A 14,653-nucleotide genomic window follows, 5' to 3' on the forward strand; every position below is an offset into this window, starting at 1 on the left:
ATAACTTTGTAAGTACATACTGTATACTGTACACTAACTTTGTAAGTACATACTGTACACTAACTTTGTAAGTACATACTGTATACTGTACACTATAACTTTGTAAGTACATACTGTACACTACAACTTTTTAAGTACATAGTGTATACTGTATACTAAAACTTTGTAAGTACATACTGTACACTATAACTTTGTAAGTACATACTGTATACTGTACACTATAACTTTGTAAGTACATACTGTATACTGTACTCTATAACTTTGTAAGTACATACTGTACACTATAACTTTGTAAGTACATACTGTATACTGTACACTATAACTTTGTAAGTACATTACTGTATACTGTACACTTAAACTTTGTAAATACATACTGTATACTGTACACTATAACTTTGTAAGTACATACTGTATACTGTACACTAAAACAAGTACAATACTGTACACTATAACTTTGTAAGTACATACTGTACACTAAAACTTTGTAAGTACATACTGTATATTGTATACTATAGCTTTGTAAGTACATACTGTATACTGTACACTATAACTTTGTAAGTACATACTGTACACTATAACTTTGTAAGTACATACTGTACACTGTACTCTATAACTTTGTAAGTACATACTGTATACTGTACACTATAACATAAGTACATACTGTATACTGTACACTATAACTTTGTAAGTACATACTGTATACTGTACACTATAACTTTGTAAGTACATACTGTATACTGTACACTATAACATAAGTACATACTGTATATTGTACACTATAACTTTGTAAGTACAATAATGATAATTAATGACGCTAAGATGTGACTTTAAACAACTCCTGTACCGTATTTACCCGCTGAGAACAGCATTTCTATGATTTCTCGTGCAAAAGTGAGTTAAAAAAGGGTTAAATGGGAAACAAAAGTTGCTGAGTGCGCGCTATTAAGTGCACTAAGTGGACCAGCAGGAAGCTGAGAGCTTGCGTCACATGTTTACGGCCATAAAAAAACAAAACAATGGTAGCTCGTTAAGGAGAATGAATGCCAGGTGAATAATGGCCTGCTTACGCTGGTTCCAGACTTCATGGGGTTTCCCAGGTCGCAGCTGAGGTACCGGGTCTGGTTCTCCGTGTCGTAAGTGCAGGTCAGCTGGGTCAAACTCTGCGGGAAATAAGTGTCCACTTATGTCCACTCTCTCGGTGTGGTTGCTTTCGCTTTTAATTATGGAACACACCCGCGCTCACCTCGTTATTGCGGGCGATGCCGCTGTAGTCGGCCTCGGGCGGCAGCACCACGTAGAGCTCCGCCTCGTACGCGCCGCCCTCGCCCTCGTTCCTGGCGTTGAAGGTGAGGGTGAGGGCGTTGTCGTCGCCCAGGTACACTTCCTTCCTGTCCCTGAAAAGGAAGCACGGTCTTGGTTTAACTAGTCCTTAGCAATGCGGCGGGTGTTGGATTAATTACGTGTAAGTTATCACACAACTCTTATGCTTAAAGGCCGTTGCTATGGTTATTATCAATTGTGCTGAAGTTGTACTTTTCTAGCCGTGCAAAAGGGACAACTTGCAAATTCAAGATTGCGAGTCGTCTCTTACTTCGAGTACCGTGACGCAGACACAGGGCGATATCACGAGTGTCAGCACATTAGCATTTCTGAAAAACCATATAGTGTCCAACTGGGGCTGCTGAAATGACCCCCCGCCCCCTCCCTTCAGAATTGAATTGAATTGAATTGAATTATATTTATATAGCGCTTTTCTCTAGTGACTCAAAGCGCTTTACATAGTGAAACCCAATATCTAAGTTACATTTAAACCAGTGTGGGTGGCACTGGGAGCAGGTGGGTAAAGTGTCTTGCCCAAGGACACAACGGCAGTGACTAGGATGGCGGAAGCGGGAATCGAACCTGCAACCCTCAAGTTGCTGGCACGGCCGCTCTACCAACCGAGCTATGCCGCCCCTTAGCGATGTAACCAGGGACCTCCCGAGTACATAGAGGAGCACGTGGGACTGGACCTTAGAGCGTAGGTTGCAACTGTGACTAATACAAACCTACTGCCTTGTTTTTATGAATACTTAAGTCAAGTCAAGTCAGCTTTATTTGTCAATTTCTTTACATGTAAAGACATACAAAGGAATCGAAATTTTGTTTTGCACTCTCCCATGCGTGGACAAAAAGAAAAGAAAACACAACAGTAAAGTGCAACGTGAATATGTCCACCTACTAAAGTGACAATATATATAGTTCCTGTTGTTTTTAAATAGGATATGGATGTAAACATGTAAAATTCTGTTCATAACTTTTATGGACAGAATTTCTAGGCGCAGTCAAGGCATTGAGGGGTTCCGGTTTGGTGGCCGCAGGATTAGGTCTCTGCTTTTTGCAGACGATGTGGTCCTGTTGGCTTCATCTGGCCGGGATCTTCAGCTCTCACTGGATCGGTTCGCAGCCGAGTGTGAAGCGGCCGGAATGAGAATCAGCACCTCCAAATCCGAGTCCATGGTTCTCTCCCGGAAAAGGGTGGAGTGCCATCTCCGGGTTGGGGAGGAGACCCTGCCCCAAGTGGAGGAGTTCAAGTACCTAGGAGTCTTGTTCACGAGTGAGGGAAGAGTGGATCGTGAGATCGACAGGCGGATCGGTGCGGCGTCTTCAGTAATGCGGACGTTGTACCGATCTGTTGTGGTGAAGAAGGAGCTGAGCCGGAAGGCAAAGCTCTCAATTTACCGGTCGATCTACGTTCCCATCCTCACCTATGGTCATGAGCTTTGGGTCATGACCGAAAGGATAAGATCACGGGTACAAGCGGCCCAAATGAGTTTCCTCCGCCGTGTGGCGGGTCTCTCCCTTAGAGATAGGGTGAGAAGCTCTGCCATCCGGGAGGAACTCTAAGTAAAGCCGCTGCTCCTCCACATGGAGAGGAGCCAGATGAGGTGGTTCGGGCATCTGGTCAGGATGCCACCCGAACGCCTCCCGAGGGAGGTGTTTAGGGCACGTCCGACCGGTAGGAGGCCACGGGGAAGACCCAGGACACGTTGGGAAGACTATGTCTCCCGGCTGGCCTGGGAACGCCTCGGGATCCCCCGGGAAGAGCTAGAAGAAGTGGCTGGGGAGAGGGAAGTCTGGGCTTCCCTGCTTAGGCTGCTGCCCCCGCGACCCGACCTCGGATAAGCGGAAGAAGATGGATGGATGGATGGATGGATGGATGTAAACAATGAGTGTTTCATCAGTAGTGCAAATACTTATGATATAGCAGCAGATGTGTGCAATTTTGCATATTATTTTTTTCTGTGGGTCATGGGGTTTAGAGTTCAAAGTCCTGACGGCCTGTTGGATCGGGCTGAGGATTGAGGGGGTGGCGCGGGGGGGAGAGAGAGTTCAGCAGCCTAACAGCCTGGTGGTGAAAGCTGTTGGTGAGGCCTACTATGCTACTGCATTCTATTGTTGGTCATTTTTTTCTTGTGTAAAACAATTGGAGAACTACTTCTCTATGCTATGGTTTACTGGAGACTTTCAAGAACTTCCTGTTTTGGTCACGGCGGCAACACGGACTGCTGCGACCGGTCCGTTTTTTTTTTTTTTTTACGACGCGTCGATACACCAAAGCGTTTACGCGGAGTGCCTCGAAAGGGCAATAAAGAAGCTCTCCGGCGACGTGTTGAGCGATAAAAAGCGACCGCCGTTCCCAGGAACAATGAGGAATTCCGTAGCCGGCGAGGGTCACGCACATGCTTCTAATCAGCCCTCGTAAAGCGGGAGCAGAGTCCTGCCGTACTTTCCAAAAAGTGCCAGAGCGGCGTCGTGAAGTTTTGGCAGCTAGGCACTTCGGCGGTTTTGATTGCGCTAATCACACTTGCACTCTGGGCGCCCCCCCCCCGCAGCAGGTGGCGCCCTCGCCGCACATGGCAGATAAATATAGGAATGTGAAATCAAAATGACAGAGCGGGGTTGGGAGGATCAGGGAGGGGGGAAAAATGCAAACAGATTTCTGCAGCCTCGGCATACAACGTCATTTTTGGACAGGTTTTTGGAAGCGTTTCCTCTCCCCCCAACGACCCGGCCTGCCGCCTGTTTGCTGTTCAGCACCTGTAGCGGACAGATCACGCACTTCCTGTTTTTAGCGGCCGCTCCCTTGCCTTGTTCAGAACCGGATTTCTCTGGTGTGATGAAGTCAGCAGCATGTGTCATTTAGCGACCTATTATTTTCTACACATTATGAAGGACAAACTGTAAAAATGTTGCACAATATCCAAAACGTTCACATGTATCCACAATTTTGCCAAAAAATGTTTGCACCATGACTAGGGAAGGTTGTTTGGATTGTGTCTAGGGTTGTCCCGATACCAATAGTTTGGTGCCGGTACCAAAATGTATTTCGATACATTTTGATACTTTTGGGTACTTTTCTTAATAAAGGGGGCCACAAAAAAAAATCATTATTGTCTTTATTTGAAAAAAAAAATCTTAAGTTACATGAAGCATATGTTTATTATTGTAATTTAGTCCTTAAATAAAATGTTGAACATACTAAAGAACTTGTCTTTTAGTAGTAAGTAAACAAACAAAGACTCCTAATTAGTCTGCAGTAACATATTGTGTCATTTATACACCTATTATTTTCTACACATTATGAGGGACAAACCGTAAAAATGTTTTAGAATATCCACAACGTTCACACGCATCCACAATTTTGATTTTTTTTTTTTTGCACCATGACTACGAAAGGTTGTTCGGATTGTGTCTAGGGTTGTCCCGATACCTATAGTTTGGTGCCGGTACCAAAATGTATTTTGGTACTTTTCTTAATAAAGGGGACCACAAAAGAAATGGCATTATTGGCTTTATTTGAACAAAAAATTCTAGTGTACATGAAACATATGTTTATTATTGTAATTTAGTCCTTAAATAAAATGTTGAACATACTAGACAACTTGTCTTTTAGTAGTAAGTAAACAAACAAGGACTCCTAATTAGTCTGCAGTAACATATTGTCTCATTTATACACCTATTATTTTGTACAAATTAAGAGAGACAAACTGTAAAAATGTTTCATAATATCCACAACGTTCACACGTATCCACAATTTTGATTTTTTTTTTTTGCACCATGACTACGAAAGGTTCGGATAGTGTCTAGAGTTGTCCCGATACATGTAGTTTGGTGCTGGTACCAAAATGTATTTCGGTACTTTTCTTAATAAAGGGGACTACAAAAAAAATGGCATTATTGGCTTCATTTGAACAAAAAAATCCTAGTGTACATGAAACACATGTTTATTATTGTAATTTAGTCCTTAAATAAAATGTTGAACATACTAGACAACTTGTCTTTTAGTAGTAAGTAAACAAACAAGGACTCCTAATTAGTCTGCAGTAACATATTGTGTCATTTATACACCTATTATTTTGTACAAATTAAGAGGGACAAACTGTAAAAATGTTTCATAATATCCACAACGTTCACACGTATCCACAATTTTGCTTTTTTTTTTCCACCATGACTAGGGAAGGTTGTTTGGATTGTGTTTAGGGTTGTCACGATACCAATAGCTTGGTGCCGGTACCAAAATGTATTTCGATACTTTTCGGTACTTTTCTTAATAAAGGGGACCACAATATTATTGTCTTTATTGGAGAAAAAAAAATCTTAGTGTACATGAAACATATGTTTATTATTGTAATTTAGTCCTTAAATAAAATGTTGAACATACTAGACAACTTGTCTTTTAGATCGTAAGTAAACAAACAAAGACTCCTAATTTAGTCTGCTGACGTATTCAGTAACATATTGTGTCATTTATACACCTGTTATTTTGTACAAATTATGAGGGACAAACTGTAAAAATGTTTCATAATATCCACAACGTTCACACGTATCCACAATTTTGCATTTTTTTTTTGCACCATGACTAGGGAAGGTTGTTTGGATTGTGTCTAGGGTTGCCCCGATACCAATAGTTTGGTGCCGGTACCAAAATGTATTTCGATACATTTTGATACTTTTGGGTACTTTTCTTAATAAAGGGGGCCACAAAAAAACATCATTATTGTCTTTATTTGAACAAAAAATCTTAAGTTACATGAAGCATATGTTTGTTATTGTAATTTAGTCCTTAAATAAAATGTTGAACATACTAGACAACTTGTCTTTTAGTAGTAAGTAAACAAACAAGGACTCCTAATTAGTCTGCAGTAACATATTGTGTCATTTATACACTTATTATTTTGTACAAATTAAGAGGGAAAAACTGTAAAAATGTTTCAGAATATCCACAACGTTCACACGTATCCACAATTTTGCTTTTTTTTTTTGCACCATGACTAGGGAAGGTTGTTTGGATTGTGTTTAGAGTTGTCACGATAACAATAGTTTGGTGCCGGTACCAAAATGTATTTCGAAACTTTTCGGTACTTTTCTTAATAAAGGGGACCACAAAATTATTGTCTTTATTGGAGAAAAAAAATCTTAGTGTACATGAAACATATGTTTATTATTGTAATTTAGTCCTTAAATAAAATGTTGAACATACTAGACAACTTGTCTTTTAGATCGTAAGTAAACAAACAAAGACTCCTAATTTAGTCTGCTGACGTATTCAGTAACATATTGTGTCATTTATACACCTATTATTTTGTACAAATTATGAGGGACAAACTGTAAAAATGTTTCATAATATCCACAACGTTCACACGTATCCGCAATTTCGCTTTTTTTTTTTACACCATGACTAGGGAAGGTTGTTTGGATTGTGTTTGGAGCTGTCACGATAACAATAGCTTGGTGCCAGTACCAAAATGTATTTCGATACTTTTCGGTACTTTCCTTGATAAAGGGGAACACAAAATATTGTCTTTATTGGAAAAAAAAATCTTACTGTACATGAAACATATGTTTATTATTGTAATTTAGTCCTTAAATAAAATGTTGAACATACTAGACAACTTGTCTTTTAGTAGTAAGTAAACAAACAAGGACTCCTAATTAGTCTGCAGTAACATATTGTGTCATTTATACACCTATTATTTTGTACAAATTAAGAGGGAAAAACTGTAAAAATGTTTCAGAATATCCACAACGTTCACACGTATCCACAATTTTGCTTTTTTTTTTTGCACCATGACTAGGGAAGGTTGTTTGGATTGTGTTTAGGGTTGTCACGATAACAATAGTTTGGTGCCGGTACCAAAATGTGTTTCGATACTTTTCGGTACTTTTCTTAATAAAGGGGACCACAAAATTATTGTCTTTATTGGAGAAAAAAAAATCTTAGTGTACATGAAACATATGTTTATTATTGTAATTTAGTCCTTAAATAAAATGTTGAACATACTAGACAACTTGTCTTTTAGTAGTAAGTAAACAAACAAGGACTCCTAATTAGTCTGCTGGCGTCTGCAGTAACATATTGTGTCATTTATACACCTATTATTTTGTACAAATTATGAGGGACAAACTGTAAAAATGTTTCATAATATCCACAACGTTCACACGTATCCACAATTTTGCTTCTTTTTTTTGCACCATGACTAGGGAAGGTTGTTTGGATTGTGTTTAGGGTTGTCACGATAACAATAGTTTGGTGCCGGTACCAAAATGTATTTCGATACTTTTCGGTACTTTTCTTAATAAAGGGGACCACAAAATTATTGTCTTTATTGGAGAAAAAAAAATCTTAGTGTACATGAAACATATGTTTATTATTGTAATTTAGTCCTTAAATAAAATGTTGAACATACTAGACAACTTGTCTTTTAGTAGTAAGTAAACGGACAAAGACTCCTAATTTAGTCTGCTGACGTATTCAGTAACATATTGTGTCATTTATACACCTATTATTTTGTACAAATTATGAGGGATAAACAGTAAAAATGTTTCATAATATCCACAACGTTCACACGTTTGGTGCCGGTACCAAAATGTGTTTTGGTACTTTTCTTAATAAAGGGGACCACAAAAAAATGGCATTATTGGCTTCATTTGAACAAAAAAATCCTAGTGTACATGAAACATATGTTTATTATTGTAATTTAGTCCTTAAATAAAATGTTGAACGTACAAGACAAATTGTCTTTTAGATCGTAAGTAAACAAACAAAGACTCCTAATTTAGTCTGCTGATGTATGCAGTAACATGTCATTTATACACCTATTATTTTGTACAAATTATGAGGGACAAACTATAAAAATGTTTCATAATATCCACAACGTTCACACGTATCCACAATTTTGCTTTTTTTTTTTGCACCATGACTAGGGAAGGTTGTTTGGATTGTGTTTAGGGTTGTCACGATAACAATAGTTTGGTGCCGGTACCAAAATGTATTTCGATACTTTTCGGTACTTTTCTTAATAAAGGGGACCACAAAATTATTGTCTTTATTGGAGAAAAAAAAATCTTAGTGTACATGAAACATATGTTTATTATTGTAATTTAGTCCTTAAATAAAATGTTGAACATACTAGACAACTTGTCTTTTAGATCGTAAGTAAACAAACAAAGACTCCTAATTTAGTCTGCTGACGTATTCAGTAACATATTGTGTCATTTATACACCTATTATTTTGTACAAATTATGAGGGACAAACTGTAAAAATGTTTCATAATATCCACAACGTTCACACGTATCCGCAATTTCGCATTTTTTTTTACACCATGACTAGGGAAGGTTGTTTGGATTGTGTTTAGAGTTGTCACGATAACAATAGTTTGGTGCCGGTACCAAAATGTATTTCGATACTTTTCGGTACTTTTCTTAATAAAGGGGACCACAAAATTATTGTCTTTATTGGAGAAAAAAAAAATCTTAGTGTACATGAAACATATGTTTATTATTGTAATTTAGTCCTTAAATAAAATGTTGAACATACTAAACAACTTGTCTTTTAGATAGTAAGTAAACAAACAAAGACTCCTAATTAGTCTGTGCAGTAACATATTGTGTCATGTATACACCTATTATTTTGTACAAATTAAAAGGGACAAACTGTAAAAAAAATTCATAATATCCACAACGTTCACACGTATCCAAAATTTTGCTTTTTTTTTTTTGCACCATGACTAGGGAAGGTTGTTTGGATTGTGTTTAGGGTTGTTGTCCCGATAACAATAGTTTGGTGCCGGTACCAAAATGTATTTCGATACTTTTCTTAATAAAGGGGACCACAAAATTATTGTCTTTATTGGAGAAAAAAAATCAGTGTACATGAAACATATGTTTATTATTGTAATTTAGTCCTTAAATACAATGTTGAACATACTAGACAACTTGTCTTTTAGTAGTAAGTAAACAAACAAAGACTCCTAATTAGTCTGCAGTAACATATTGTGTCATTTATACACCTATTATTTTCTACACATTATGAGGGACAAACTGTAAAAATGTTTCATAATATCCACAACGTACACACGTATCCACAATTTTGCTTTTTTTTTTTGCACCATGACTAGGGAAGGTTGTTTGGATTGTGTTTAGGGTTGTCACGATAACAATAGTTTGGTGCCGGTACCAAAATGTATTTCGATACTTTTCGGTACTTTTCTTAATAAAGGGGACCACAAAATTATTGTCTTTATTGGAGAAAAAAAATCTTAGTGTACATGAAACATATGTTTATTATTGTAATTTAGTCCTTAAATAAAATGTTGAACATACTAGACAACTTGTCTTTTAGATCGTAAGTAAACAAACAAAGACTCCTAATTTAGTCTGCAGTAACATATTGTGTCCTTTATACACCTATTATTTTGTACACATTATAAGGGACAAACTGTAAAAATGTTTCAGAATATCCACAACGTTCACACGCATCCACAATTTTGATTTTTTTTTTTTTGCACCATGACTACGAAAGGTTGTTCGGATTGTGTCTAGGGTTGTCCCGATACCTGTAGTTTGGTGCCGGTAGCAAAATGTATTTCGGTACTTTTCTTAATAAAGGGGACCACAAAAAAAATGGCATTATTGGCTTTATTTGAACAAAAAAATCCTAGTGTACATGAAACATATGTTTATTATTGTAATTTAGTCCTTAAATAAAATGTTGAACGTACTAGACAACTTGTCTTTTAGTAGTAAGTAAACAAACAAAGACTCCTAATTATGCAGTAACATATTGTGTCATTTATACACCTATTATTTGGTATACATTATGAGGGACAAACTGTAAAAATGTTTCATAATATCCACAACGTTCACACAGATCCACAATTTTGCGATTTTCTTTTGCACCATGACTAGGGAAGGTTGTTTTAATTTTGTCTAGGGTTGTCCAGATATCAATAGTTTGGTACCAGTACCAAAATGTATTTCGATACTTTTCTAAATAAAGGGGACCACAAAATTGTTGTCTTTATTGGAGAAAAAAAATCTTAGTGTGCATGAAACATATGTTTATTATTGTAATTTAGTCCTTAAATAAAATGTTGAACATACTAGACAACTTACAGTATCTTTTAGTAGTAAGTAAACAAACAAAGACTCCTAATTAGTCTGCAGTAACATATTGTGTCATTTATACACCTATTATTTTGTACAAATTATGAGGGACAAACTGTAAAAATGTTTCATAATATCCACAACGTTCACACGTATCCGCAATTTCGCATTTTTTTTTTACACCATGACTAGGGAAGGTTGTTTGGATTGTGTTTAGAGTTGTCACGATAACAATAGTTTGGTGCCGGTACCAAAATGTATTTCGATACTTTTCGGTACTTTTCTTAATAAAGGGGACCACAAAATGATTGTCTTTATTGGAGAAAAAAAAATCTTAGTGTACATGAAACATATGTTTATTATTGTAATTTAGTCCTTAAATAAAATGTTGAACATACTAGACAACTTGTCTTTTAGTAGTAAGTAAACAAACAAAGACTCCTAATTAGTCTGCAGTAACATATTGTGTCATTTATACACCTATTATTTTGTCAACATTATAAAGGACAAACTGTAAAAATGTATTATTAATCCACTTGTTCATTTACTGTTAATATCTGCTTATTTTCTGTTGACACTTCTGTTCAAATGTAATAATCACTTATTCTTCTCTTCTTTGATACTTGACATTAGCTTGGGATGATACCACACATTTAGGTATCGATCCGATACCAAGAAGATACAGAATCATACATTGGTCATATTCAAAGTCTTCATATGTCCAGGGACGTATTTCCTGAGTTAGGAGAATCCCCAAATGTGCGGTCCCCTCCAAGGTTTCTCTTGATTTAGGGCTATATAAGTAAACTTTGATTGATTGATTGATTGATAATCCGGTGCGCCAAATGGTCTGGAAAATACGGTAATTGTTTACATTTACATTGTTTACAAGTTGATGTTTAGTGCCAGCCCACTAGGATGCAGATTTTACCGGACCAACCCCGACTGTATGGTTCTAAAAAATTGCCCCTTTTGCACGGTATTCATCAAACGTTACATGCCATTCAGTCTTTTAATCAAAATCCAACCTCTTTTTTTAAAAATCCACTCTATTTCCTACCATCCGTCACAGAAAAGCGAGAGGAAATGAAAGACTCACCCGTGGACGGCCAGCTTCAGATCGGGAACGCAGATGTTGTCTTCGCCGCAGTCCAGCAGAATCTGAGCCTGAAAGACACGTCCGTGCGTTGGTCAGAAGTGAACCCGGAACACAAAAATGGCGTGACGGGTGATTTAAAAAAAACAACAACACTGGGATCTGAAAATAAAAAAAAAAAGTGTTAAAAAGTTCAAAAGAGAGCCATTGTTTAAAACAGGGGTGGGCGGGGTTAATGGGGGAGGAGTCTATTTACAGCTAGAATTCACTGAATGTACAAACCCCGTTTCCATAGGAGTTAGGAAATTGTGTTGGATGTAAATATAAACAAAATACAATGAATCATTTTCAACCCATATTCAGTTGAATATGCTACAAAGACAACTTTTTTTTTTTTTTTGCAAATAATAATTAACTCAGAATTTCATGGCTGCAACACGTGCCAAAGTAGTTGGGAAAGGGCATGTTCACCACTGTGTTACATCACCTTTTCTTTTAACGACACTCAATAAACGTTTGGGAACTGAGGAAACTAATTGAAAGTGGAATTCTTTCCCATTCTTGTTTTATGTAGAGCTTCAGTCCTTCAACAGTCCGGGGTCTCCGCTGTCGTATTTTACGCTTCATAATGCGCCACACATTTTCCATGGGAGACAGGTCTGGACTGCAGGCGGGCCAGGAAAGTGCCCGCACTCTTTTTTTAGGAAGCCACGCTGTTGTAACACTTGCTGAATGTGGCTTGGCATTGTCTTGCTGAAATAAGCAGGGGCGTCCATGAAAAAGACGGCAGCATATGTTGTTCCAAAACCTGTATGTACCTTTCAGCATTAAAGGTGCCTTCACAGATGTGTAAGTTACCCATGCCTTGGGCACCAATGCACCCCCATACCATCACACATGCTGGCTTTTCAACTTTGCGTCGATAACAGTCTGGATGGTTCGCTTCCCCTTTGGTCCGGATGACACGATGTCGAATATTTCCAAAAACAATTTGAAATGTGGACTCGTCAGACCACAGAACACTTTTCCACTTTGCATCAGTCCATCTTAGATGATTTCCGGCCCCAGAGAAGCCGGCGGCGTTTCTGGATGTTGTTGATAAATGGCTTTCGCTTTGCATAGTAGAGCTTTAACCTGCACTTAGAAATGTAGCTACCAACTCTATTTAGTGACAGTGGTTTTCTGAAGTGTTCCTGAGCCCATGTGGTGATATCCTTTACAGACAGATGTCGGTTTTTGATACAGTGCCGTCTGAGGGATCATTCAATGTTGGTTTCCGGCCATGCCGCTTACGTGGAGTGATTTCTCCAGATTCTCTGAACCTTTTGATGATATTATGGAGCGTAGATGTTGAAATCCCTAAATTTCTTGCAATTGCACTTTGAGAACTGTTGTTCTTAAACTGTTTGCTCACGCAGTTGTGGACAAAGGGGTGTACCTCGCCCCATCCTTTCTTGTGAAAGACCGAGCATTTTTTTTGGAAAGCTGTTTTTATACCCAATCACGGCACCCACCTGTTCCCAATTAGCCTGCACACCTGTGGGATGTTCCAAATAAGTGTTTGATGAGCATCCCTCCACTTGATCAGTGTTTATTGCCGCCTTTCCCAACTTCTTTGTCACGTGTTGCTGGCATCAAATTCTAAAGTTAATAATTATGACTTTGAACATGAAATATGTTGTCTTTGTAGCATATTCAACTGAATATGGGTTGAAAATGATTCATTGTATTCCGTTTATATTTACATCCAACACAATTTCCCAACTCATATGGAAACGGGGTACAGGTGTGCCGCGGCACAGTGGTTGAAAAACACTGCTTTAAAAGGGCTGACGGTTCACAGGTGTCGAAGGCGGACGTGGGGATGATGCAACATGACGACTGATGACATTCCGACACACACCTGGATCACAGCCTCCTTTATTTATAGGATTACGGCGAGATGATCCAAAAGCGTGTAGCGGCTCAGCGGGACGAGCCAGTGAGTTAATGACAGGAACAGACGCTCTTAGAGGCCAGCTGGGACGCCGCGCACATGTTTTGCGTTTGCGACGTCACAGGAGGGGAAACGACAAGTCCGGGGCGGAGGGGCGGAGGGAACGTGCCGAAGAATAAACTCCCGCTGCGCTGCGAAAGGCGTGCGGCCGCGAGCTCGGCGATCCCGCCGCCCGGCCCACATCAGAGCTCGCCGCGGCAGGACCGCACTTTCCACACACACGCGACGCCCTCCCAGGCAAATACGTGGAAGTGCCAGGACTCAAGATCTGCAAGGACGTGGTTTGAGCCAGAGTGAAAGCTAACAACCGTAAAGGAGCAAGCTGAGGGTTCCTGGTTCGAGCCCCAGCTTTAGTGCCCTTGAGCAACACACTCCTGATGCGCTTTGAGTACCTTGAAGGCAGCGGTTAGAGCCGGCGTGTCAACGGGTTTTATCCGGCCCTCCGTATGACTTTTGCTCATTTTTCAATGGAAGAAACAGCTTTTCTGTCCACTAGATGTCGCAATAGCAATTCTTTGTATCTTTGTAGAGCAGGGGTCACCATCCTTTTTGACACCAAGAGCTACTTCTTGGGTACTGATTAATGCCAAGGGCTACCAGTTTGATACACACTTCAATAAATTGCCAGAAATAGCCAGTTTGCTCAATTTACCTTTAATAAATAAATAAATAAATATTTATATATATATAAAAAAATGGGTCATCCCGTCGTACATTTTTTTTCCTTATACAGAAAGTGTTTTGTAGAGAATAAATGTTGAAAAAAAACACACGGGGTGACATAGCTCGGTTGGTAGAGCGGCCGTGCCAGCAACTTGAGGGTTGCAAGTTCGATTCCCGCTTCCGCCATCCTAGTCAGTGCCGTTGTGTCCTTGGGCAAGACACTTTACCCACCTGCTCCCAGTGCCACCCACACTGGTTTAAATGTAACTTAGATATTGGGTTTCACTATGTAAAGCGCCTTGAGTCACTAGAGAAAAGCGCTATATAAATATAATTCACTTCACTTAGTTGAACTGTTTAAAAGAGGAAAAAACAGGAAAAAAATAATGAAATTTTAATTTTGAAACATAGTTCGTCTTCAATTTCGACTCTTTAAAATTCAAAATTCAACTGAAAAAAAAGAAGGGAA

General features: G+C 38.6%; 1 protein-coding gene across 1 annotated transcript in view; it reads right to left on the bottom strand.

Moving 5' to 3' along the window:
• itga5 (integrin, alpha 5 (fibronectin receptor, alpha polypeptide)) overlaps positions 1–14,653 on the bottom strand; it is a 141,634-nt gene that overhangs the window by 33,939 nt on the left and 93,042 nt on the right. The window contains exons 19-21 of the mRNA XM_061902326.1: positions 11,529–11,596; positions 1,244–1,394; positions 1,068–1,160 (exon numbers count right to left, since the gene is read on the bottom strand). Coding sequence (XP_061758310.1) covers positions 1,068–1,160; positions 1,244–1,394; positions 11,529–11,596 — 312 coding nt within the window. The remainder of the gene's footprint in view (positions 1–1,067; positions 1,161–1,243; positions 1,395–11,528; positions 11,597–14,653) is intronic.

This window comes from Nerophis ophidion, linkage group LG06, assembly GCF_033978795.1.
Source record: "Nerophis ophidion isolate RoL-2023_Sa linkage group LG06, RoL_Noph_v1.0, whole genome shotgun sequence".
NCBI classification, from domain to species: Eukaryota; Metazoa; Chordata; class Actinopteri; order Syngnathiformes; family Syngnathidae; genus Nerophis; species Nerophis ophidion.